This window comes from Drosophila simulans, chromosome 3R, assembly GCF_016746395.2.
Source record: "Drosophila simulans strain w501 chromosome 3R, Prin_Dsim_3.1, whole genome shotgun sequence".
In the NCBI taxonomy this organism is placed as follows: domain Eukaryota; kingdom Metazoa; phylum Arthropoda; class Insecta; order Diptera; family Drosophilidae; genus Drosophila; species Drosophila simulans.
The window spans coordinates 10,190,514-10,215,274 of NC_052523.2; the positions used below are offsets into that span (position 1 = coordinate 10,190,514).

At 43.1% G+C, this 24,761-nt stretch overlaps 5 protein-coding genes across 8 annotated transcripts; 2 read left to right on the plus strand and 3 right to left on the minus strand.

The window, feature by feature from the left end:
- Nucleotides 1-84: 84 nt before the first annotated feature.
- Nucleotides 85-1,017, minus strand: LOC6727876 (methyltransferase-like protein 23). Its single transcript, XM_002103195.4, has 2 exons — nt 766-1,017; nt 85-707 (listed from the first exon to the last, which is right to left on the minus strand). Exons 1-2 carry the CDS (start codon nt 892-894, stop codon nt 93-95), a joined length of 744 nt encoding a protein of 247 aa, XP_002103231.1. The 5' UTR covers nt 895-1,017; the 3' UTR covers nt 85-92.
- A 41-nt stretch (nt 1,018-1,058) lies between these two features.
- Nucleotides 1,059-4,325, plus strand: LOC6727877 (inhibitor of nuclear factor kappa-B kinase subunit beta). The gene is made up of 5 exons (XM_016176620.3): nt 1,059-1,469; nt 1,852-3,311; nt 3,368-3,537; nt 3,602-3,997; nt 4,053-4,325. The coding sequence occupies exons 1-5, from the start codon at nt 1,328-1,330 to the stop codon at nt 4,084-4,086; spliced, it is 2,202 nt and encodes a 733-aa protein (XP_016034479.1). The 5' UTR covers nt 1,059-1,327; the 3' UTR covers nt 4,087-4,325.
- Nucleotides 4,326-4,665: 340 nt separating this feature from the next.
- Nucleotides 4,666-5,910, plus strand: LOC6727878 (protein takeout). Of its 2 annotated transcripts, none has more exons than XM_039295803.2 (4): nt 4,666-4,843; nt 4,977-5,308; nt 5,376-5,430; nt 5,491-5,910. In XM_039295803.2, exons 1-4 carry the CDS (start codon nt 4,741-4,743, stop codon nt 5,790-5,792), a joined length of 792 nt encoding a protein of 263 aa, XP_039151737.1. In that variant the 5' UTR covers nt 4,666-4,740; the 3' UTR covers nt 5,793-5,910. The 2 variants fall into 2 exon arrangements, with proteins under 2 accessions (XP_039151737.1, XP_016034480.1); XM_016176621.3 differs by having other exon boundaries at nt 4,977-5,296.
- On the minus strand, nt 5,810-7,021 carry LOC6727879 (circadian clock-controlled protein daywake). The gene is made up of 3 exons (XM_002103198.3): nt 6,874-7,021; nt 6,433-6,673; nt 5,810-6,373 (listed from the first exon to the last, which is right to left on the minus strand). Exons 1-3 carry the CDS (start codon nt 7,004-7,006, stop codon nt 5,935-5,937), a joined length of 813 nt encoding a protein of 270 aa, XP_002103234.1. The 5' UTR covers nt 7,007-7,021; the 3' UTR covers nt 5,810-5,934.
- Nucleotides 7,022-9,554: 2,533 nt separating this feature from the next.
- LOC27206939 (GATA-binding factor A) lies at nt 9,555-24,341 on the minus strand. 3 transcript variants are annotated; one of them, XM_016182713.3, is made up of 4 exons: nt 23,578-24,341; nt 11,268-11,888; nt 10,929-11,205; nt 9,555-10,856 (listed from the first exon to the last, which is right to left on the minus strand). In XM_016182713.3, exons 2-4 carry the CDS (start codon nt 11,757-11,759, stop codon nt 10,168-10,170), a joined length of 1,458 nt encoding a protein of 485 aa, XP_016034483.2. In that variant the 5' UTR covers nt 11,760-11,888; nt 23,578-24,341; the 3' UTR covers nt 9,555-10,167. The 3 variants fall into 3 exon arrangements, with proteins under 3 accessions (XP_016034483.2, XP_039150702.1, XP_039150701.1); XM_039294768.2 differs by lacking the exon at nt 23,578-24,341 and adding an exon at nt 15,300-15,836 and having other exon boundaries at nt 11,277-11,888; XM_039294767.2 differs by lacking the exon at nt 23,578-24,341 and adding an exon at nt 15,300-15,834.
- Nucleotides 24,342-24,761: the final 420 nt, after the last annotated feature.

Genomic DNA, 24,761 nt, shown 5'->3' on the forward strand with positions numbered 1-24,761 from the left:
ATTACCACCCCCGTATAAAATACATTGCCGTGTAAAACATGTAGAACTAAGATAGTTTTGACATTCAGTAAAAAAAGCCAATTGTATAATTGTTATGTTGTATTTATTGAGCCATCGCTTTCGATGCGCGTGATCTCCAGAAGATGAATGGTGTGTCCGCCCATAAACTCCAGCATATCCACTCCCGACTCCTTGCCAATGTCCTCCATGCTAATGGGTAAAGCCTGTAGCTTCCACTTCTTGAGCAGCGCCTCGATAGACCAGTCGGCGCTCCGCTCCTGGTATGTGAATATAAATTTGGCCCCGGCATTTCGCTCCAGCAGAAAGGCGACTGTGACCACGATATCCTCGAACACGCTGGGATCGTAGAAGCAGTCTGCTGCAATGATAAGGTCCAGAGGCGGCAGACGGAACACGCTGTTCAGCAGCAGGCCCCAACTCAGGCCCACCACATCGATGTCAACCCCCGGCTGCAGTTGATTGGCCAGGCAGGACTTTCGGATATGGGCCAGGGACTTGGGCAGAATGCAGTTGTCGGTAAGTACCACCTGGGCTCGGCACTTGGCCGCCAGGATGCCAGGCAGGGCGGTGCCGCTCCCCAGCTCCAGGATGCGCTTGCCCGCCAGTGTCTGTCTGCGCTCCCACAGGAAGTGGGCTAAAATTGGTGCGCAGGGCCATGTGTAGAAGGAGTAGGCTCCCTGAAGCAGCTGTAGGCGGATTTGAGATACTTTAGTTAGTACACGAACTCCTGGTTCTAAGGATTACCTCAGGTATTTTGATCTCAAGTCGCTCGGCGGGTGATCCGCTGAAGACAAACTTGCGGATATGCTCGGCAGTGGCTGTGGCCGCCACAATGTCATTGTCCTCGCTGCCGCTCTTCATGTGGAAACGCATCTTAGCATAAGCATGCAGGAGTATTACTGTTTTCACTAAACTGCAGCTATTTTTCAGAGTTTTGTTTACAACCTGTTTGATTAGGGATGCCACTTCGTTGCGATAACTTAATCGATAAGTATTGAGGTGAGCGAAACAAATAGTGACCGGATCTTCCAATGGTTACTTCAGTATCAGTTGACATTTTGGGCCACCATTTTATTTTAAGTTTCAATTAAATACTTTTGTGGGTATCCCAACTAGGGCAGATTTTTTAAAAGCATCCAAATTTAAAGTGGTTGCAGCTGAGCGCTCCTCTAAGTTAAATTCTCGTGACCGCGACTGCTGCTGACTGATGACAAGTGTACGAACAATCGAATATCGCCCATCTCGTATGATCACTGTGAAGTTTTGATTTTCCGATTGCCATGGAGGGATTCAGATTCTTGGAAGAATGAGCTCCGTAAATAAAATAAAGCTAAACGAGATCAACAAGATGGACTCCTGGGGAAACTGGGAGCGGTGCGGGAATTTGGGACAGGGCGGATTCGGCCAGGTGATCCATTGGCGAAACCGGACTACGGGCCGTGAAATTGGTGAGCTATAAGCACCTTATGGGCTAACACAAATATACTATAAATATTTTTATGATTTTCTTTTTTGCAATCACACACATTACCAGCCCCCAACCACCAGCCATACTCATAAACATTTACATTTTTTTGTTGTTCTTTCTATATATCCAAATCATAAATCCTTAAAAAATAACTTACATGTTTGCTGCCCAACAATTCCTAGAAACGGAGCTGAGGCAAGCGTTTCCGGGTGGTCCACTGATAGTGATAGAGGGCTCGCGTTTTGCGCGTTTGGTGTGTGGTCTCTGCATGAGATATGTCGCTTATAGCCGTTCGGCTGAGTTAACCGATATCGCAGATATTTTAAACGTCAGTCTTAAGTGTTTCTTTATTTTCCACATAGCCACCAAGCACTTCAAGGTGTTGGAGTCCCTGGGCGCCGATCAGCAAGTCAAGTTCAGCGAGCGTTGGAACAAGGAGCTGAACTGGTCTCGTCAGTTTAAAAGTCCCCATATTGTGGCTGGCGTGATCCTGGACAACGAGGATCCGGATTTTTTGAAGTACCTGAATGACATGCACAGTGTTGAGTTACCTGTGATTGTACTGGAATACTGTAACGGTGGAGACGTGAGGAAGCGTCTGCAGAGCCCGGAGAATGCCAATGGTCTGACGGAGTTCGAGGTGCGGCAGATCCTGGCAGCTCTACGTCAGGCCCTACATTTTCTGCACTCGGTGTGTGGGATTTGCCACCGCGATTTGAAGCCGGACAATATAGTAATCCAACGAGGAGTTGATGGCAAGAAAGTCTATAAGCTAACCGATTTTGGACTCGCTCGAGGAACTCCCGACCAGACCATGGTGCAGAGCGTGGTGGGCACCCGACATTACTTCGCCCCAGAAGTGGTAGAAAAGGGTTTTTACAACTCGACCGTGGATTTCTGGTCCTTCGGAGTAATTGCCTATGAGCTGGTCACTGGTGAGCTGCCCTTCATCCCCCATCAAAACCTTAAAAACATTGTAGTCAATCTGATAAAAAAGCCTGCCGGATGCATTGCTATCACAGAGGATCCGGAGGATAATACTCGTTTCGTGAATCAGTTTAAACTGCCACAGGAGCACCATCTGTCGCGGCCCTGGGCAGCTGAGTTCACAAAATGGCTGCGCAGCCCGCTAAACTCAAACTACAAGGAACGCGGTCTACTAGCAGTTAATGAAGTTCCAGTCGTCTTCGACGACCTGGACAAAATACTCAATATGAATGTGCTAACTATTTTTGCTGTTAACTACTGCCAACGACTTGAGTATGCGGTCTCTGCAGAGATGACTATGAAGGATCTAATTGGCTTGATTGTCCTGGACACCGGAATGGACGAAAAGGAACTCTACTTCGTGCTGCCCACTTCCCATCCGCACAAAATGGTTACGCCTGAAAGTACGCCTTTGCAGCTGTATGTGGAGGAGTGGAGCGACACAAGCAAAGATTCACGAAAGTGGACTAAGTGCAGCAATCCACCTGTGATGTTGTACATCTTCCAGGTCAAGAAAGAGTGTGAATACAATGCACCTGAACCCATTCTATCAATTCTTGCTCGAAAGTTTATCGCTAACAAATTTAAGACGCCGGAAAGCTGGCTGCAAAACCGTGTTGTCTTGGATATGCTCTACGTGCTTACCAAGGAGCAAGCAAGATACGAAATGCTCGTGTCAGGAATAAACGAGCGTGCGCTGTCGTTGGAAGACGAAATGATGGAAAATTCGTTCATCATAGACAGCATCGATAAGCAGCGTATCATAATCTCCTTTGCCTGTGATCAGCTAAAAAGTTTGCTAAAAGAAGCCCAAGCAAAGATTCCGTCCCGTCAGGTAGCAATTCTTACTATTCTCCCCTTAATCCAGTAGTAATTCAGTTTTTTTTTCAGTTTATCAGCAGTGCACAGTTGGAGAAGCTTAACCGAAATTATGAAATCATTATACAAAGCGCCAAATCAATTAGGTCCTACTTGGAATCCTGCTTGCGTGAAGCCAAGGCCATGGTTAAAACCACCAATCAACTACGGAAAGAAGTTTGCGGGAAAGACCTATTCGATTGGTAAGGTATTTATATCAAATGACCACCCCAATATAATGCAGCTTTTTTGTTTTTAATTTCATAGCACTCGATTTTATAAGGAATACGTCTGCAATGGTGCGGTAATTTCGCCATCAGAGTTAAATAATGTAGCCGAGCAATTCGCAAGCACTCGTTTCAAGTTGTATAAAAAGGGCGAGGCTAGAAATCTGTCCAAGTCTATCGATCACATGCACTGCTTATATTTTAAGACCAAGGAGTCCATCCCGGTCCTTGAACAACAATTTTGCGACATCAAGGAGGAGATATTTCAGCTTAACTTGCAGATGTTGATGCCAGCCTCCAACACACAACCTCCGAAGCTTGAGCTAAGCGCAGCGATGGACCGCCTAGCTATAAGCTCTGGCTCAACCAGCTCGGATCCATTTGACTCTCTATGCACGATAAACGCTATCGAAGCGGCAGAAAGGATTAACAATATGTAAGTTAATATTGAAAACTGTTAAAAATTTACTAATAAATAATTTGGTTTACAGGCTTGTTCATGAAATGAAAATTGATCACTATTAGTGTGCATTCTGGTCGACCATACATTTTAATTTGATTTCAATCAAAATCGCATGAATATTTGTCCATTCGAAATCATACAAATATGAATTTCGATCTTATTTTGTTATCGTCCGCTTACCCAATTAATTAGCTTTATTAGTTTCATAGAATCTTCGCATGTTCTCATTTTAAAACGATTTTTTATTTGTTTAGTAAAATGTGTTACAAACATTGAAATAAATGACAAACCTTTTTTAAAATTGGCGTATTTTTACTAAGTTTTTTTTTTCCCCATGTTCACTACTTAATTTCTGTTCGCGGTATCGTGAAATGGTACACTTGGATTTGATCTGCTTTCCAGATGTCTATGTTCCTATATCAATACTTGCTATATATTTAATCCACAGTAGATTATATAAGTGTGGGACATATATATACAGACCTCTTTATTTCTGAATAAACAGCTGTATATAGCTTAGCTTGGTCAATTGAAATGAAACTTGCTGAGGATTGCAATGTCACGGAAAATTGCACATGCGGCAGAACAGAGAATTAGTCGGCTTTTGGCCATGCCAGACGTGGCTATAAAAGCGAATCGAGCAACTGGGCAGCCACCATAAGACGAAAGCCGGTGACCACTGCCAGAGCTTCAAGGAGATCGCAAGGATACACAAAATGAACCAATACTGTTTGACGGGCTTGCTTTTGGTACTAGGAGTAGTACTACATGTAGAGTGGGCAACAGCCAAACCTCCAAACAAAATGCCGGATCAGCTGCGTACGTAAATCAATTTGTCTTTCTTATATTTTACTAACAATCGCGTGAGTATAGTAATATTTAAAAAATTTAACAATTATTTAAATGGGAATAATGGAATAAGTAAAATAATTTTGTTGCTTCGCCACTTTAGCATCCTTTCTTAAGGTATGCCATCGCAATGCACCCGATCTAGACACCTGCGTTAGAGAATCCTATGAGGAACTGCGTCCACGGCTTATAGAAGGTATACCAGAGCTATATATACCTGCCATGGAGCCGCTGGTTGTTCCCCAGGTCAAGATGGACCAGGACTCCGGGGCCATCTACTTGCACTCAGTGTACCGAAACGTCAAAGTCACAGGTATCTCAAAGCACACGGTTAATGAGCTGCGCTTGGAGCCTTCAAAACTCAAGTTCATTTTGTCTTTGACCTTCCCAAAGCTGCATATGGAATCGGACTACAGCATTAAGGTCAGTAGAGAAGTATGAATATTGTCTTTTCAACAATTTCAACTTAATTGACTTAACTAAAACTGTTCTATTATTTTAGGGAAAAATTATGATGATGCCACTTTTGGGCGATGGCCACTGCAATGTGGATCTCGGTAAGCTAAAAGAGCCAAGTCTTTATAGTCTATATATATTTATTTGTAATATTCCTGCAGTTAACATCACCATGCGAACCGAGCTGATTGGACAGGAGTACAAAAAGAATGGAGCCAACTTTTTGAAGATCAACACTGTGAAAGTTAAGTACGAGCTATCTGATGTCCACATTCATTTGGATAACCTTTTCAACGGCGACAAAGCTTTGGGCGATCGCATGAACGAGTTCCTCAACGAGAACTGGAAGGCACTGGCCGAGGAAGTGCGTCCGTTGATGACCAAGGCGCTGGTGGACATTTTGAGGGCCTCCGTGGATAAATTGTTTGCTTCTTTTAGCTACGATGATCTGCTTCCCAAGTAAAATGTCGAGTGAAGCCATTTTTTTTTTCTATCTTACTGATTTAATCGTAGTACAAACAGTAGCCTACAAATTAAGCAGACAGTTAAAAGCGAAATAAATTATATATATAATACAAAAACGGCGGACATGGTCCTCAAGATCACTAAACCAGCCACAGTTTGGTGGGCATCTTGGAGAAGACATTGTTCCACAGCCCATGGAAGATGTCTGCCAGTCCCAGTTCCAAGTCTGGACGCAGCTCTGCTATCACCTCCTTGCCGTTTTGATTCAGAAAGGAGTTAATCGATGCCGCCAGAATTTCGTTTCCGTTGAATAGATTCTTCAGGTGTATTCTCATGGCGCCAACATCGAAGCCCACCTTCATTTCATCGATATGGATGATCTCGTCGCCCGTGCGTGTCTCGTTCCGTAGCGAGATCCTTGTGTACACGGTTGTGTGTACGTTCTTCAGCGCCATAGCCACGTCTCCACTGCCCACAAGGGGCAGAAGTAGGATATTTCCCTTCAGGTTGTACTTCGCCCGGATCCTAAGCCTTGGAAGCTCCAGCTCGAAATTTAGCAATCGCCGCTCCAGATCCAAGCTAGAGTGTAGTGGGCTTGTTATTAGCTATTTGGTGTTTAGTGAGTTATATTTAATTACCTGGCTCGTCGCACAGTCGCGTTGGAGGGTCCTCGGATGACCAGGTCCTGAAATCCTCCGGAGAGCACCAGATTGCCGCTGCCCTTGGACACCGACACCTGGTCAATGTTTAGGGGCTCAAAGCTCTTTACCCCGATCTCCGGAATGCCAGCGGCTAGTGCCGGAAAGCATCCCTCGAAGAGCTGCCGAAAGCACTTGTCCTCGTTCGGATTGGAGCGTTTGCACGTCTGCAGCCACGGGGCTGTGAAGCAAAGAATTGGTTTATACATTTATTTTTCAAAATTTGGTCTTTCGATACATGTTTACATTAATTATAGACTCAAATTTACTACTTAGTTTGCTTAATCATTTTCAAAACGGTTCTTTGTTCGTTAAATATGTACATATATACGTATATATATATGTATCTATATATCGGGTCTGTTGGCCAACTCTACTTACGCCTCTCCTGCAACGGGAGCTTATCGTTGACAATTTCGCGAGTATACGCCCCGTGGGAGCCTGTTATCAGGAAAATCGAACCGAAAACACTCAAACTAACGGCCAACTTCCAGTATGTTGTGCTAACAACCATGTTTACAGGCAAACGAAACTAAAGCAAGTTGTATCCTCCGGATCGGCACTTTAATCCGTGGCGTGAAATCTGCTATCCGTTGAGCGCGACCGTTGGCGACGATGGCTCGAGACCAAGTGCCGGGATAGCCAAGAGAAAAGTCGAACGAAACCATCAAAGGCCAAGATGGCCAACAATAGTTGTGTTTTTCGTTCGCTGCTTTTGCGGCCAGTTTTACATACACTTTTTTTGGCTTTACGAATTCCGCGATTTCGGTACTACCCGTTTATCCGCCTGCCAAGTGACCGCGGGAAAAGTAAAAGAAAAAAGGTTTTGAAAGCAATGCACTTTTAAGGAATTGATTTTCATTAAAATATTGCCTATGATTATCATTGATATCATTAAACTGAAATGTGTAGCATACGTTTTGGTGTTTAAAAGAATTGTTCTTTCTACAGAATAAGTCACGTATAAATGACTAGTAACGACACTCATTTATTAAAGTACCTCATTTAAAAAATTGCTGAGAAAAGAAAGCTATTTTATTATAGTTATTGCCCAATGTGTGAGCGATTAAATTTATATAAGCCATTCAAGCCGTTGAGCTTCATCGGTTTTAATTGCTGCAGAGGTACTATGCCAACTTTCCCAAGTGTAGTGCACATGAAGCCCCAACACTTGACCGAATATTTGGGATGTTTTATTTGTTGTATTGATATTTGTGCTTTTATGTTACCTTACATTTTACTTTCGTTTGCCGCATAAACGCCACCGGTTCCCAGGTTGTTTATGTTTATGAATGTTGCGCCACACACACGACGTCACACTGCACATATGTATATATGGCCTGGCCTGCTTCGGGCTCCACCATGGTGGGGCAGAGCTCCCCCGAAGTTGTTCACCTGTTGACTACTTCTGGTATTACGCAGACGCGACTCGATCGCAACGGGAGTTGGAGTTGTCTGCCTGGGATAGTCGAAGCCGCCTTGCCCCTTCATTGTCACGGGTGTTGTCCGGTTTTCGGACTCTTCGTGCTCCAATGCCTCGGGCCACCGATGCCCACAAGCTCCCCTTCCATGTGGCGCTTGTCGCGTGTAGTCTGGTTGCAAGTTTCTGTTACGCAGTCTCCCCCAATTAATACTTAGCCTAGAGGTGGTCCACTAACTTGGTTCGTGAAGGCATAGATGATGAATCAAACCACCTAGTAATTGACCCATGAAAATACATTGCGTGACATTAAGTAACATTCATTTTCATTGACTATTAACATTTTTTTACCACTCTTTTGTAGACCTTAAATTTAGAAATAAAAAGCAAAGTTCAAAATGTTGCATTTTTACCTTTTCTCACGCTTGCATCTCCAAAACCCATTTGTCATTGGGGAAGTCACTTAATTGCCGCAGTTTACGAAAACATGAATATGCAAATTCAACTGTTATGTGAATTATAATTATTTTTATAATCTTTCTCCCCCAAGGTTTCAATGTTGCATGCTGCGACAATAACCGAATATCCAAAATATATCATCCATGTTCATCTCTCTCGGGTTTTTGGGCTTACAAGTTGCGTGCGGAAATTACCAAAATTCGTGTCTGCGGATTGCGATATCTTAAATTGAAGCTGCTTCCTTACCGACTAGCCCATAAAAACAATATAAACAAAATCGAGCCGAGATTGAACAGCTGTCGAACCGGCAAAAGTTGTCCCACTCGTGAAGCCTGTGATTGCGCAACGTTCGGCTTGAATGATTAACCAGCGTTTTATTTTCTTTAAACGCCAAACAAACGAGTTTAATGTTCGCTATTGATTTTTTTTGTATTTATGTTTTATTGGCGTTTATTTTCACACTTGTCGGTGCATTCCTGGTTTTTTTTCAATACTGCCAGCTTGCCGGAGCAAGTGATGCAATCACCCGTCTCCAACACTTTTTGCGGTATATTTTTTTTAGCAATGTCATAAAAGCAAAGAAAACAAATAATTGCATGGGCTTTCCCATGGCTTTTGGCTAATCCGCACCTGATCACGTGCAATTGGCGCCAAGAGGTCAATAGCTTCGATTGGGCTTGTTAAATTGGCACCTTGGCAGGCAGATCACGCCTGTGTGATTTGGTTGCTTATCACCTGGCTGATGGTACATTTTGACACTCTGACATTGGCCAACTAGCCCGTTAGTGATTATTGTGAAAATGTATAAGCAAATTGGCAACGGTAACAGAAACACTATTTTACTGATTTGCAGTTCACTTGGAAATTTAAATATTTTCGCTGGCGGCATACAAATAACTATTACGTTGTAAAAAGGCTTCAGTGCTGTTAAGTAGAATTCATATGTAAAGTAAATATGTAAGGTAAGGTTAAACTGCGCTTGAAAGTAGGCAACGTTTTTTTCCACCTTAACCCCTGTTAAAAGCTCACAGATATGGTAAAACTACTTCGTCAGTAGAAAAGGACGGAATATGCAATTTTGACCAAAAACGATTTGAATTTTCAGTGTATTCACTTTTGATATGCAGACTAAAACGTTTTATATATATCAATTGCACAAAGAAGTAATACTAAACTCAATGCATAGTTTAATACAATCTTTATTTAGCGTTCATATTGAATGGGATCAGAGCTACGATATTAATTCTAGACTTCTACATAGGCCTACTGCTAAATGTTCTATTTAGTGGGTTGGTGGGGAAGTGCGGAATACACATAAAATATTTAAGCTACTTGAACAAGATAATGTTTATGATAAAGACCTAAATGGAACTACACTATAAACGAAGCGATAATCAATATCTGTACACACACATAAAACTTGATGGATAAGCACATACATATAGACGTAGATTTGTACAACAAGAATTGCTATTAGTTATTTACAAGACATAAAAACTAAGTGCCATTCAGGCAGCTCTTAAACTAGAAAAGCCCCATCTGCAATCCGAAATTCAATTAAACTTAGCTAATTCATGGTACTTAGCTAGAATTAAGCTATTCCGAAAATACGTTTCAGAAAGGCACACAATTAGCTAAACTTAATTAAACGAAATTGCAAACGAGGCCGAGTAGTACTAATGTCTAAAGTCTTTTCAATGCCATGATTCCAAGGAAGGCTTCAAGTGAGGGTGCAGTTTTGGAGGAGGAAGGAGATCACATCACAGAGCCAGTGTCCGGAGCCCAGAGTTCTAACCTTACGAGGTGGCCATCAGTTTGGCTGCCTGGATGACGTTGTGCTGGTGATGGTAGCCAGCCAGTTCACTGGCCGCTCCGCCTGCCATGGCCGTTGTGGTAGCAGCTCCTCCGAGCGCACCGAAGGTTCCTCCAAAGTAGCAGTTGTTCACATAGTCGTAGTTAGTGGCACTCGCCTCTGTCTTCACCCCGTAGGCGGCGACAGCGGCAGCGGCATGGAAATGATGATGTGCCGCCGCAGCCGTCACATGGTGTCCATGGGATCCGCCGAGGTGGTGGTGGTGCTGGTAATGGGGCGAGGGAGTTCCATTGCTCAGGGCCGGCGTCTCCGCGCTGTGCGATGTGTAGGCAGACGCACTGCCTCCGCCGGAACTGCTGCCGGGCGTGTAGAGCTGCGTTCCTGCCGCTCCGTGGAGCTGGCGGGCACTGAGCTGTGCCTGTCCAGAGGATGGAGTCATGCTGTGACCGTGTTGCTGGTGCTGCTGCTGCGTCGTCGCCTGTCCGTAAAGGGGAAAGCATTGTTGGTGTGCCGATTGGTGCTGCTGCTGTTGCTGTTGTTGCTGCTGTTGCTGCTGCTGCTGCTGCGCGCTGTGATGTCCCATCAAGGTGCTACTACTGCTGGTGCTGCTCTTCATATCCGTGTGCAGCTTACTGAGGCTATGGCGCTCCAAGCTGAGCGAAGGTTTGAGATCTGTAGATGGGCAAAAGGTTATGAGTGAGTTTCTGGGGAAATCTAGACTGCTTCCTCTCATGCTCCACTTACCATGCTCCTCCTTGCACTCCTTGATGGCCTCCAAAGTTGAGCCTGTTCCGGATCCAGTGCCCGCTCCTCCCGCCGAACCGCTGCCGGTTTTCTTGGGCTTTCGCTTCCTGGTCTGAATGCCATCCTTCCTCATGGCCAGTGGTCTGTTAACACCGTGCAACTTGTAGTACAGTCCGCAGGCATTGCACACGGGCTCGCCATCGTTGTTGCGCCTCCAAAGTGTGGTGGTCCGAGTGCCGCAGTTGGTGCAGCACAAGCCCATCCTCCGGGTGGCAGTCTAAGGTGAGGAGAACGCATATTAGCACTAAAATCTTGTGATAATGGAAGGGGTCTACTCACTGCACTCACCAGGCGCTTGCTGGGCTTGATCAGCGGCCGGTTCATTCCGTTCATCTTGTGGTACAGTCCGCAGGCGTTGCACAGATAGTGTCCGGTTCCATCCCGTCGCCACAACGGCGTCGATATGGCACCGCAATTGACGCACTCGCGTCCCTCGCCAAACTGGAAGTCCATGGCGCTCTCGTAGGGAGAGGATCTTTGGAAGCCCGACGGATCGTAGGCACTGCGCCACGAGCCCATCATCACGGCGGCGTTTGGCGAGTAGAACTGTGCATGCGCCGATCCGAATCCTTCCGTGGTCCAGGCATTCTGCGCCGCAGCGCTTCCGAAATGCGCGGCCACGTGGTTGTACTGTCGGTTGGATGGCACGTAAACGGGAGCGTTTACCGCCTGCTGGTGATAGCCGGACACACCGACTCCGACTCCGGCGCTAGCCGCACTACCGGCGGCAGCCAGGTCCGTGTATGCCGCAACGGCGCTACTGTGGTACATCTTGACGGCGGCGGCGTGGGTGGCAGAAGCGGATGCGGATGTGGATGCAGAGGCAGCCGACAGCGTCACGTTCTGATAGTCGCCGCTGAAGTGGGGATAGTCGCGAGTCGACTGCTGATCCGATGTGGACTGCAAGAAAAAAGGACAAACATATATAAACTTTATGTTAAAAATAATGTTCTAATTATAAAATATATTTAAAATATATAAATAAAATATATAATAAAAATGGGTGTCGCATGTTCGTAATGTAAATTTATTACATTTGAACTAAATATAGTGAATATTATGTATTATGTATTATGTACAGAATATTATGTTGTTAATAACTTAAAAGTAATGACCATTTAAGGTAGGACATCTTTCAGAGATCATCTGCCTTTCCATCCCTTTAAATCCCTTTCCCAACTCCCCGTTCCATCTCTTTCCTTCAGGGACTCCCATTGGATGCTCTGCCACTTGGGCAACTCCCCTTGCTTGGCAGCCATTTTGGATTCGGTACTTGCTGCAGCTCCTGCGGCTGCTCTACACCCCTGCTCCGAACGTTGCCCCCTCCTCCACGCTGGAACCCGTTTTCCCGGACTGCGCCCTTTCGAGTTGGCAACTCGAGTTAATGGCGCTCTCAGCGTCTTGCATCTCCACACTGCTCGTGTATCTCGGGCATCCGTGAGTTTGTGCATCTGTATCTTTGGCTTCGCAGCACTTATCTGGTGCGTAGGCACTTCGATTTCTGGGGGGAGATGGAGGGATGGAGGGACATGCCATAAAGTGTCATTTGAAGGCACTGGGTACTTACTTTGAAATAAAAAATTGGGGAAGTACGCATTTGCTTTGCTACTATCTAATAACAATTTAAAGGTACTATTGCAAAATAATTTCAAGCTTAATCAATCCATTGTAAATTCAGCAAAACAATTGCTTTTTATTTCACCACAGTTTTTCATTGTTCATTCAACATTTTTGCACCACATGAGGGAAATGTTTTCAAGTGGCTGTTTTCCCCCAAATACAATTACATTTGTATTCCTATTTCAGAAAAGTTCAACAGCCAAAGAATCAAAAGCGCGGGTAAAATAAAAAAAAAACAATAACGTAAGTCGACAGCGATCATCGAAATCTGTGCTTCACATCGCTTTCAATTAAGGCGCCAATTGCATATTTTTATTTATGCGGATATATTCCAATATATTTTTAAATTGCCTTTACAGTCAGCAACAAAAAAATCGAAAAAAGAGGGGAAAACATTTGACGTCTTTATCTTATCCCACAAATTTAATGCGATGATGTATGAAATTTTTAATTTTTCTCATTCACATTGCCTCGAGGGGCCGCAAATAAATTTTACTTGCAAACAGATGGCCACTTAAGGGGCGGGGTATTCGGAATGGCAAAGTTTGGCAATATTCATGAAATTAAAAAATTTTAAATGCAGTTGAATGTAATTGCTGGCAGGCAAGTTGTTGGGCAAGAACTTACTGCAATGGATTAGTGGATTAAAATGCCGTCGGCAACTTAAATTTAGTATAAGACTATTCGATGGTACCTTTAGTATCTATCTCTAGTTAATTCTAAATATGTAATGCTTACATAAATAGAAATATATTTTATTGTTTTAAGTGGAAGTATTTAAATTGTGCTTATCAGTTCTCATAATCATCCTTAAGATCCTTTTGTTGTGTATTATAGTACATTTATTTTTAAAATATATAGCTATTTAATTTGCACATTAATTTTTAGCAATTAACCAGCTGACTGTAGCTTTAATTTCCCAAAGCAAAATCAAACTGGGATAATCCATCTGATTGATCGAGTGCAACGTGACGTATGAGCAATAATATTTAAGACTCAACACGCAACTGTCAAAACAAATTAATTGCGTGCATAGAAGGGTGGGGAGGGGAGGAAGAGGGGATAGGTGAGTATCGGTGCATCATTTTCGGCTGCAACTCCCCAAATTCCAGCGGAGCCTGGGTGCGAAAGGGACGGCGCGACGGTGGCAATCAAAGAGTTGACCACGCGTGCATAATGACGTCGCTCCCTTCAGAAGATCACTCGATCAAAGGAGCGCCGAGTGAGAGATGCGATGGCGATGGAGTCAAAGTCGGATTGGAAGTTGCAGGGCGAGATCAAAGGAGGCGGCGACCACACGAAAAATTGTCAACAAGCCGCTCGAAGGCAAAGCGATGAGGGGGGGGGGGTTCTTACCTTTAGTACGGATCGAAGGGATCATGACGTATGGGATACCAATGGGCGAGTCGAGGAGAGGACGCTTGGCGCTTATTAAAAAGCGATCAGCAAAAGGGACCGCGAAATCCCCCAAAGGAGGCGAGGAATTCAAATTAACAGCCATAAAAAATCAATTTAAAAAAGTGCACTTAGCGAAGTTATTTTTGGATAAATGTTAACATATGTACATACCAAAAATTATGAGAAGTGTAAGATTCTTTCAACAAAATTAATTCATACGAATCATATTTTCTTTGAGGTAAATCGAATATTTTTTATTTGAAAATATGAATGAATTTATTTTAAGTGTAGAGCAGACGTGAATCAAAAGAGGATACCGAAACCTATAGCTATACCAAGTATAACGTTAATAATTTGTCACCGCAAATGAAGGAACAAAAACAAACAGAGAAAACCACTTGAGCGGGAATGGCCGCGCAAAACAACAAACAAAACAAAGGCCGAGGAGTCAGAACCAGGATGAGAAGAAGGAACCCATGGTGGAGGGGGTCCGGCGGCTAAGTGGAGGACGAGGATGAGCGGCGCTTTGAGTGCTTGTATCTTGTTTTCATCCCGCTCTTAAGCTGGCGCTCTGCCGTCAAGTGGCGGATCCTGTTTTCCACTCACCACCACTGCTCACCACTCCTCGCCACTTCAGCCACCTCCACTTGACTCATTCATTCATTGATCTTCGCTATTCCTGGCTCTTACCGTGCTTTCTACTGCCCCTTTCTTCCCACTCCCGCTCCGCGGATCCTTCACCAAGCTGGCGGCTTGTTTCGATTTTGGATTTTGTTTTGGCCTAATCGCTAAGCCATTTAAGTTTGCCGCCTGTCGAGGCTCATTTCATCTAAGGATAGTCGTTTTACTACAACTAATTGATGCAAGTAGATTAAAAAGTTATTAATGTCGATGCGATTTGAATCAACTTTATGAAACTGATCAACTATTCAGCGGTATCTAGGGAAACTAAAGTAGAGTCTTTAAGAAGTATTTACGCTCTTTAGGAAACTAAATAATACCATACATATATGAAATCTACTATTACTCGTACTAGAAAATAAAACAAAAATGTTCTTAAAAGAATAATGCTTCAAAATTGATTATTTAACATTAAACATAGTCTTATAGTGGGACTCAAGTATCTCAAAATGATATATTATTTATCATCAACATACTGCCAATTTAAAAAGTAGTTTTTATGATTGAAAGACTACATCAAGTTCGGAACTCGATATGCCAGCCCAAAAAGAAGCTGTAGCACAAGTTCGGTGGCATATTAACAAAAACGTGAAAAACTTGGAGTAAACTTACATCGCCATCACTCAGTAAGATGCCCATGATTTATGGCCGAAAAATTCGCGATCGCAGCTCGTTTTTAGAATGATTAATGGGCCACGCAAGCAGCTCAGTTCAAGTTGAGGTTGAAACCGATTCGGATTGAGCTTCCGATTTCGATATATTCGATTTGATACGATTCTGCTTTACAGCTAGTTATGTTATTGATATGGACGTTAATAAATAATCGTATCACAAATGCATTCTGATTAATTGCAACAAGCTCCGAAATGTTTTATTGCACTTTTGCACGACGTTTGTTTATTATTTATATGGCATTTTATGCCTTTTAAGACATTTGATTAATGTGGCCTATAAAGCGATAAATTTCGTTTTAATCCATTTACGAGCACTTAACCGATTCCGGTGCTTTTGTCTCTGCTTTCTTAATTTTCGTTGTCTCTTGTTTAATTGTATTTTGGAGAGCGAGAGCACAACGATCCGACTTCCTTGAGGCGAACAAACAAACTAAAAAACGACCCGGAGTAAACAAAAACTTAATCCCAAATATCCAGATCCAGTTCCATCCGTTGCCGTTGGCGCTGACGTCGACGCCGACCGCGGCGCTGGCAGCGGAACGGCAAGAAGTCAACGGCAACAACATAAAAAGTCAATTTCATCAATGGGCAGTCCGTAGCCATCGCGCCTCTCTTTCCCGCTCCCTTCGTCCACTGCTGCAATGTCACCTAATCGCCACGAGTGTGAGCGGGATGCACTTGGCTGACAGGTAAAAATTTGTAGGTGCATTTCGGTACGCAGACGCTGGCAGCGACGTCGGCAGCGGCGCTGACTCGAAAATTAGTCAATTTCATGTAAGTCTTGAAAAATGATGTCCCGCACACTTGAGCCGGGAAATCGAGGCAGGTCCGCACTTGAGACCGGAGAACGGTAGGCACTCCACCACTCGTCTTTCCTAATCCGCTTTTCCAGACCCCGATCCCGAATCCTATATCAATTCTTATCCTATTCTTACACGGAGAGAAAAGGCGTGGAAGATGTAAACTAAAATATGCAAATAAGCATTCTTAAAATATATTATATTTGGAATATAAAAATCTAAATGTTTTCCTTAACTTATCTATCTTTTTCAAATTAAGCCACCTACTATAGATACTTTTGTGAATATATACAATTTATTTCATCTCAATATTCATTTGAAATTGATATAATTTTTGCTGCGTGTATAAGAAATCAGAAAACCGAGGCGATATTGTGGGCACTGAAGGTCCAGCCCATTGTCAGCAGCTCATTAAATGGGCTGGGCGTGTGTCTATCCCCGAGAAAGGATCACAGGATCTGGACAGGCTCGAATTAATTGATCGCTCAGCCCCGTGTGCGTTTGTGTTTATATAGCTCCTAATGGTAGGCGATTAATTTAGATGACTCAAATTGCAAGTAGGGCTAGGGGATTCACAATTTATTGTTGGAAAATGGATTGACTGAATGCCTGTGGTTATACGCGATTTAAATGCGTAAAGATAAAATAGTCTGAATACTGTTTTTTTAAGATGATTAAATAACAAATATATGAAATACTTACTGTATTTATTTTTTACTGTATGCAGTATGACAAATAAATATTAGGAAATGAATATTGGGAAATAATATCAAATACATAAATGTGCTAAAAATCCCATTATCTAATGCCATATTAAGGCAAAACCTTTTATGAACTCTAGATTTCAATTCGTCAAGTCCTAAGCCATTAGTTTCCTGATTCAGAGCAGCAGATCGACCACAAATCACTCGCAAAGCAAGCGGAGACCCCAGGAGTCGTCATTAATCAAGCAATTTGCCTTAGTTTCTGGCAATCGGCCAAAACAAGAAAAGGTTCTCGCTGAGCGAAAGAGCGACCAGGTTCACTCCATTAAAATGCAAAGCATAGGTGGCAGAAAGGGAAGGAGAACAAAAGCAGGGCGAGGAAAGTCAGTCACAAAGCCAGTCCATGGTGGTAGGTAGGAGAAGATGTCAAAACAAAAACCGCAGCGATGGGCTTTTCGGAGGAGGAACGCGGAGGAGGCGGACATGCGCATATTTCAATCCGCGCTGACACATCCTGCTGCGCTAATGGACCTTAATTTGTGAACAGCTTTATATATCATGCGCCAGACCGTTAATGTGATCATCCACACGATCTGAAAGCGACTGCGAACTTGAAGCTGGAGTTGGCGATAAAGTTTTTATGTGGCTTATCGAACGGAATGGGGCTGGCACGCGCTTTCCTGGAAATTGGAAAAACTGTCGGGGGAAAGGCTCTGGAGAAAGTGCAGGAGAGCCACTCGCAGGCCCATTCCGAGCCCATTGATAACGTGCAGACAAATGATAATTGTCCCGGCTCCACTCTAATCCTTTTCCAGCCATGGAAAAACCTTTCAATTGACTCCGTTCTCGGGGTCGGGGAAATGTCGCCAGAATTTTCAAAGTGGCGTCACCGCTTATCCGCCCCGGCCGACCCCTTTCTCCGACTATCTCCTGCCCCCGCTCGAAGGGAACCCAGTGAAGTCTAACTCTCGGGTACTTTGCATCTCGATGATCACAATTCCCATTGATCGTCATCGCCATCATCGACGTCTTTCTACCCCGCTCGCTGGGTACATGGATCTCCCTCTCGGCAAAGATGAAAGCGATCTTTATTGGTTTTTGTAGTGATTTTAAGTGGATTTGTGGTTCGATTCTTAATGCCGAAGTGCGCCAGGCCAGCCTCGGATTCAGAGATCCACAGATTCGGATTCAACCTCAACCTCCGTGGCCGTGGCAGCGATGTCTCTGCGGTTATATCGTTTTTATTCAAATTTGTATGTTTATTTCTTTCTTTATGCGTAATTATGAGAATCTTCCAGCTGTCGTCGGCAGACGAAGACATACTTGGCCCACGGCTGTTGAGTGTTTTAGGTCGTTTGAGGCTTGTAATTATGGACTTTGGTTCGTCTTTAATGTCGCAAATGCATCTAGCCGAGGGAGTAAGGATGGAGGTTCAGATGAGCAGGGTTCTTTGATCGCATTTCCATCACAACTTGGGAATGGCCAATGCGGCTATTGATGAGATATCCGTCGGACTTTAGTGAGGAGAAAGCGTTTTATGAGTATTTGCAGTCATCATGACACATTTTAATAATATTTGGAATTATTTGAAGTTATTAAAAATAATTATAGGACATTATAAATAATGTTCTCAAGAGATCTGAATTTGTTGGTACTTATTAGGACTACATAGCATTGACTTCTTATCACAAATTTCACGAATTTCAAAGCACTACATATGTAAACTAGTTTTTATTTACTGCTAGAAAAGTTTATTTATTTTCCTAGCGCCACGAAAGTTGCGATCTGGTTTCGTTATCGCAGTACCATTAGGGGCTCTTTTTTAACAACCGCTGGCGTTACCCATCAAAGTAACTCCCCGAGCTCCAGTTTTCATTGCGCCAAACCCCACTTGCCCCTCCACCCCCCTTCCTCCTCTGTCAGCCCGCACTCAATTCAAGGAGGCACTTGACATGGCAACTAAAACGCAGTTGAAGTGCGACGGCTACTTACAAATTGCCGAACAACAAAAAAGAACTCAATTTGAATATGGAAAGATAAGTGAGACCCCAGCCCCTCTCCGTAATGATTGTTCCAATCGCTGATTTTTAGTGTGTGTCAGTCTATAAACATCGCTTTGGATAGAGGCGCATTAATGCTTATCACCGTGCCTTCGGCAGGGAACTGATGGCGGAAATGGGGACTTATTGCAACTCTGGTACTGATAATACTACATTTGGCTGTGCATTTTGTTTTATAATTAATTACAAGGGAGATACGCGTATCCGTATCTTATGTTGTCCTATTTTTTGTACGTTTTCCATGGAGCGTGTGAATAACGAAAGACTCAAGCAACGAACTTTATTCGGGTATCCTTAGTGGCCAGCATAGATGGCGTCTCAATCGGATATATTTGATCTCCGTCGATACAACGAAACCAAGGAGGTGTCCCCATTTCTCCCTGATATCATTTTCTACACTGAAAAAAATTCAATGACTCCCAGCTTACTGAATGTTAAGTAAAATTATGAAAATGTTTAAGATTTCAAAAGTATTATTGCTGTGCGAAGGCAGTGACAAGTTTTCGGCACGCGGTCCGACATATTCAGATTCTCGAGGAATTTGCCTCGAATGTGTCCCTCGATTGGGCCCCCACTCCGCCGCTCGTTCCGTCGGCTCCTGAGCAAAGCTCTTAAGTGTCTTGGCGTCGGCGCGGCTTATGTCTTCACGTCTCGCTCCCTCTTGGGTGACATTTACATTTGTGAGATCAGAGAGAAACACGCGGAGAAAGAGGGGGACCGTGGGGAATTAATTGCTGTGGAAAAATCAAGATTCAATCGGCGCTCTTGACTGTGAAAAGATGTCGCCTAATTTTCTCTAGCCTTTAATTAATTAATTATGGCCACCTAATGATGAAGAAGGCAAATGTACATTCGGGAGTATTCGAAAGTTTTTTTTATTAGCCTTTGGCGCCGACCCGAGCCACAGATGAACTTTAAGCCGGAGAAAAATCACGATAAGGTTCAACTGCAGGCGGTATCGAAATCAGTTTTCTCCAGCAGAATTTATTGTTGGAGCTCGAGCACCACAGCTTCCCCTAAGACCCACCGATAAGTGCGGAGATTACGCCTCCCTTGCGTGGGTTCCGCAAGGCCCCGATTGGATAAATCCGCCTTGATAGCAATATCGCCATGAATAAGGCGAGCTTATCGGACTGACTCTTTGTATTCAGACTAAAAATTATACCATATATGATTTATGTGGAAGTGCGATAGGAATTTAATCTTGCGCCACTGGTAAACAATATTTGCGGATAAGGATTGGAGAACAGTGACCGAATGTTTTGATTCAAGTGCTTCACATTGATCCGAGAAATATTATTATTCATATTTAAGCAAAAACAAACATGATCTGCAGACTATTTCCTAATAACAACATTCAAAAATAACGAATGATTTATTGAAATAAAATGTACTTAAGAAATTCTGTTAGTAGGTTTTCAATGTTTTCAAAATCTCATCAAAATATAGCGCATATAACCCACACAGCAAGCAGCTCAGACTGCTGACGCCAAATTCACGGCTACCGAGAAGTACCAGGACCTCGCCAGGATCTCCTATCTGCAGGTCGGGTCCTTGGCTAACACGCAATTAGCCGTCGTCTCGCAAGGCACGGCAGGACTTCCATCATGGTGGGTCAATGGGTCTCCAGTCCAGGGCTGTACTTCCTATTGGGCTCGGTGTTTCTGGCCCGTTGACCTGCTCGATGCAAAGTGCTGCCAGGGCATTTATCATCCGCCTGCCAGTTGTTTCTGCCTCCGATACACTTTCCACTTGCGTGCTGCATTCTCGGAGCCGGCTCTACCTGAATGAATATGGTTATGGATATGTCTACATGCCGGGTTCAGTTCAGTTTGGTCTACTTGGGATTGTGCTGTGTGGGCTGGTGGTCAGCTTGGCGAGCGAGTGTTGAAATTGCATAATTAGGTTGGGCTGTGCAGTTTGCGTTTTAACCAAGTTTGCCTGGGGGTTGCTCGAGCAGAGTTGCCATGTAGCTTTAGAAAATTAAGGAAATATTTATTTCTGAGCCGTTGACCTTTTTATTCAAAGTTTCGGAAAAATGAATGCATTACTATATTATACAAGCACAAGTTAGAAATAACCTGAACTTAGAATTGTAATACTTCTGCATGCAAATATTTTCGTACTTTCAAAATATATTTTGGTTGAACGCATTGATTCTACTGTAGTAGATATCGAGTAATTGATTCGGGTGCCTGGTAACCCTACCTCTCGATGACCTTTGACTTGGCATCGCCAAGCAATTTGGGTTAGGATTTATGATGCAATTCCCAAAATATTCTTTCGGGCCATAGCTGGAGACAAAGTCAGAGCCATTTAGCTAGTTTTGTTTTGCCTTTTTTCCTGATGCTTGAAGCCAATTTCAGTTTTATGGGTTTCTGTTGGTCTCATAAAAGTGTCATAAATTAAAAGGCGCTTAAACACGCACACAGATCCATCCAGAAACCTACTGCAAATGGACGGAATAGGGATCATGTAACCTGTGCCACTGGTCACACGCAGCGCTTTTGACTCATGACCTCCTCCGATGGCATGGAAGGGCATGAGATTGGCTAGCCTTTGGCCTGCTTTTATGGCCCCTACGGACTTGCCTTTACTGTTTTCCACCTAATGATTTTATGGCACTTTTTGCAATATTTTCCTGCGTTCGGGAATCTGCCGTCATGTTGTGTCATTGTCAACACGGTCCGGCCCTATGGGATTCCATTCTCCGGCCTCTCGGATGTCTGGGTCATCCATTCTGTTGTCCAGTTAGTGGTGGCGCCAGCAGTTAATTGCTTTATGGAATGGTACTTGTTAGTGCCTTGAGAAAAACGACAAATTCGTGGCCTCTGCTCGGAAGTGAAAGTGTAGCAAAGGGTTGCAAGGTAACTAATTGGTCTGGTCAAGGATAAGTTAAAAAATGATAGGGTTGTCAAGGTTTTAACAGTTCAAGGACTAATGTGCACCGATATTGCGATTTGATAAACTAAAGCGTGTATTTATTAATCAAGATTTTTTCCATTTCCCATGGCTTTTCCTAGGAATTGAAAATTCTTTTTAATTGTTTAGTCCCAATAACTATTTTGCACACAAGAATATTATTAAAAAATTTATATTTCTTTCAGTATTACCATTACCATTATAGAATTGTACACTTTGTGTGCAAAATATAAATATACCCGCAGAGAATATTTCATATCTGTGTATACCACAAATTGTAGGCGATAAGACCACTTTAAGTGAAACCAAAAGATCGATTAAGTCTGTTCAAGATGCCTAATTGTAGCCAAGCCATTTCATTTATTTTCTTTCTTTCTAAAACCCCCTCGTCCCCTTCATTGTCAGCTGCTTACACCTTGCTCTAATTTATGTGCATTACCAAAGAGTTTTGGCCATGTTTCGAGCGGAGAAGAGTCGAGACCCTAATGAATAGTGATACCAGTTAATGTTAATGTTAATTCGAATGTTAATGACTGCCGTCCGTTGTTCTCGCAAGTTTTGCGCTGGAGTCTTTTGTTGGGGTTGGCCCGAGTCGGCAATATATGTATCTGCAGTGCAATTGTGCGAGTAATTATGCCAACTACTGGCACTGCAAGTGAGTGTTGAAAAATTCATGAAACAAGAGCCAGTTTTTCACTGTTTTCAAAGGCTTTTAGCACTCGACTGCCGTTTGGCTGGCTCCCATCAATAACGGGCAAGCAAATGGAAGTCTGAAAGATTTTTGACACTTGGTCTTTCAATGGGGAGCTAATCGAAACAAAACTGCACTCATGTCAACTGCCAATGGACGCCAAGTTCATATCAAAACCTCCCCGGCGACAACCCCTTTTCTTTGCTCTCTGACAGCTCAAAAGTTGATCTGAAATTTATGGCATTTCTTGCTATATTTTATGGCAGTTAATGCCAGAATTTAAAACGCAAGCGCATAAATTACAATTCAATTAAATTATTGATAAATACAACAATGCCCGCGGCAGTATAAATTTGATATATGCCCAGCCGCTAATGGCACCATCGAAAATGATTTAGTTGCCAATTTTTGTTTGAAAATCCAAATTTACGATCCTTTCACCCCGTAGGCTTCTGGGAATCTGAAAATGCATCTGAATTGACTTCCACCAGCTTTGTCATAGACTATCGCGAACGAATTTATTTATTTAGATCGTTATCTTAACGCAGACTTTACATGTTCAACATTAGTCCCATGCTAATTTCATTGTTGATCCATAAAGATTGTGTTGTAGTCGAGCATTAGCTTAGCTAATTGATATAACAGATCATATTGCTTATGTCTAATTTAAGCTGTAACTGTTCTCACAAAAGGTGCAGTTCGCCAATCATTGAAATAGATCATTGAATGGCACTTAACAGCGGTCTAATGATTCGCCACTGGAGTTGAAACCAGTTTCTTAATTTTGTGATGTTCAAACAAATGGGGATGTAAAAATAAAGACGTTTTCGTAAGCAAGAATTAAAGATGAATTTCTCATTTGCTGATTAGCTATAATTATAAGATTCTTGAAGTTTTTTAAGTAAGTTGAATTCCAAGAAGGATTTTTTGATTGAAGGATGTGAACTTTGTATTCCGTTTTTATAACACATGTTAGGTATTAACTTAAAATTAATAATAGCCAATTAACACAGATGCTTTAAAATAAATTTCAACTTACATTATTCAGTAAAAACAGAGAATATCTTCTCTTTTCTGTCCGTTTAATTCGTCTGCGTATCTCCAATGGTTTTGTGTAATTTATGCTAATCAAGATTCGTATGCCAATTGGCAGTTATGGCACTTAATGGCCTTTTTGTTGGGCGGTTAAACAGAAATGTAAACTGCTTTTAAATCGCATTTATTGTTTTCACAGCAATCGTTTTGTGAGTTTTTGTTATGTGTGCGCGGTTTTGATTTGATTTTGAATGCCGGAGTCCAAATAAAAGCGCCACAAATCACACGAAATCCATAAATATTTGATGGGTATGAACAAAAAGGCAAAGATCACAGATCACTCACACATACACTATTGCTTTCGGCAGCTATTCAGTTAGCTAAAGATGGCCAATGAAACGGCGGATGCGAGAACCGAAACCCGCTTAATTAATCAAAATGCGAGCTATTAAAAACGGTCAGTTTTCCAGTTTTCAATTGATGGATGATAGCTGTTATAGATCACTACTATTTTTGCTTTTTGGCGACGGCAATTCGCGTTTCGCTCGCTTCATTCGCTGCGTTTCGCGTGTCGCGCATAAACGTTCGGAATCCAACTGAAGGCAAGGAATTTCAAATTCGACGGGGACTCCTTGTCGCACCGCCTGCAACAGTGTGTGTGCGCGTTCTGATTGGAATGGGGAAACTCTGGCACACACTTACGTGGTATACGGTCACACACGCGCGTTTCTTTTGGGCTTCCGGTTGGATGTGCGCTGAGAGAGCGACTGACTGCACTCTCGCGGGCAAACAAACGGGTTTTCCATACGCACGCACACACACTCACGCTCGCTATCGATATAAAAGTGGGTGTTGCCTTGCCATCGCGTGCTCTCCCTCTCTCTCTCACTCACTTAGCAGGCCGTCTTGCTAGCTCGCTCTCTTACTTAATCAAAATGTGGCCATATTAAAGTTAGCTTGATTTGCTGTTTAGATATTGGTGAGCGAAAGAGCGAGAGAGATGAGAGCAAGAGAGAGACAGCGCGACTCTCTGGGGACAGCCCACTTTGTGCTGGCTAACGCGGCGTATGCGCAATGTCTCCCCTTCGCCGTTTAAGCCCATTATATGCGCTAATAAAAGGAATAAATTACCAATATCAAAGCCATAAGCCAAGACTCCTTTTTCCGCTGGTAAAATCCACACTTTAT

Coding starts and splice junctions, on each gene's coding strand:
- LOC6727876 (XM_002103195.4), bottom strand. CDS start 894: ATGCGTTTCCACATGAAGAGCGGCAGCGAGGACAATGACATTGTGGCG. Junction 708..765: donor TTGAGATCAAAATACCTGAG/GTAATCCTTAGA, acceptor ATCCGCCTACAG/CTGCTTCAGGGAGCCTACTC.
- LOC6727877 (XM_016176620.3), top strand. CDS start 1,328: ATGAGCTCCGTAAATAAAATAAAGCTAAACGAGATCAACAAGATGGAC. Junction 3,312..3,367: donor CAAAGATTCCGTCCCGTCAG/GTAGCAATTCTT, acceptor TTTTTTTTTCAG/TTTATCAGCAGTGCACAGTT. Junction 3,998..4,052: donor GCAGAAAGGATTAACAATAT/GTAAGTTAATAT, acceptor TTTGGTTTACAG/GCTTGTTCATGAAATGAAAA.
- LOC6727878 (XM_039295803.2), top strand. CDS start 4,741: ATGAACCAATACTGTTTGACGGGCTTGCTTTTGGTACTAGGAGTAGTA. Junction 4,844..4,976: donor CAAAATGCCGGATCAGCTGC/GTACGTAAATCA, acceptor TCGCCACTTTAG/CATCCTTTCTTAAGGTATGC. Junction 5,431..5,490: donor CCACTGCAATGTGGATCTCG/GTAAGCTAAAAG, acceptor ATATTCCTGCAG/TTAACATCACCATGCGAACC.
- LOC6727879 (XM_002103198.3), bottom strand. CDS start 7,006: ATGGTTGTTAGCACAACATACTGGAAGTTGGCCGTTAGTTTGAGTGTT. Junction 6,674..6,873: donor GCTCCCGTTGCAGGAGAGGC/GTAAGTAGAGTT, acceptor TTTGCTTCACAG/CCCCGTGGCTGCAGACGTGC. Junction 6,374..6,432: donor GCGACTGTGCGACGAGCCAG/GTAATTAAATAT, acceptor ACTACACTCTAG/CTTGGATCTGGAGCGGCGAT.
- LOC27206939 (XM_039294767.2), bottom strand. CDS start 15,326: ATGGGCATCTTACTGAGTGATGGCGAT. Junction 11,889..15,299: donor TCTTACTGAGTGATGGCGAT/GTAAGTTTACTC, acceptor TTTTTCTTGCAG/TCCACATCGGATCAGCAGTC. Junction 10,857..10,928: donor GGAGTGCAAGGAGGAGCATG/GTAAGTGGAGCA, acceptor GCCCATCTACAG/ATCTCAAACCTTCGCTCAGC.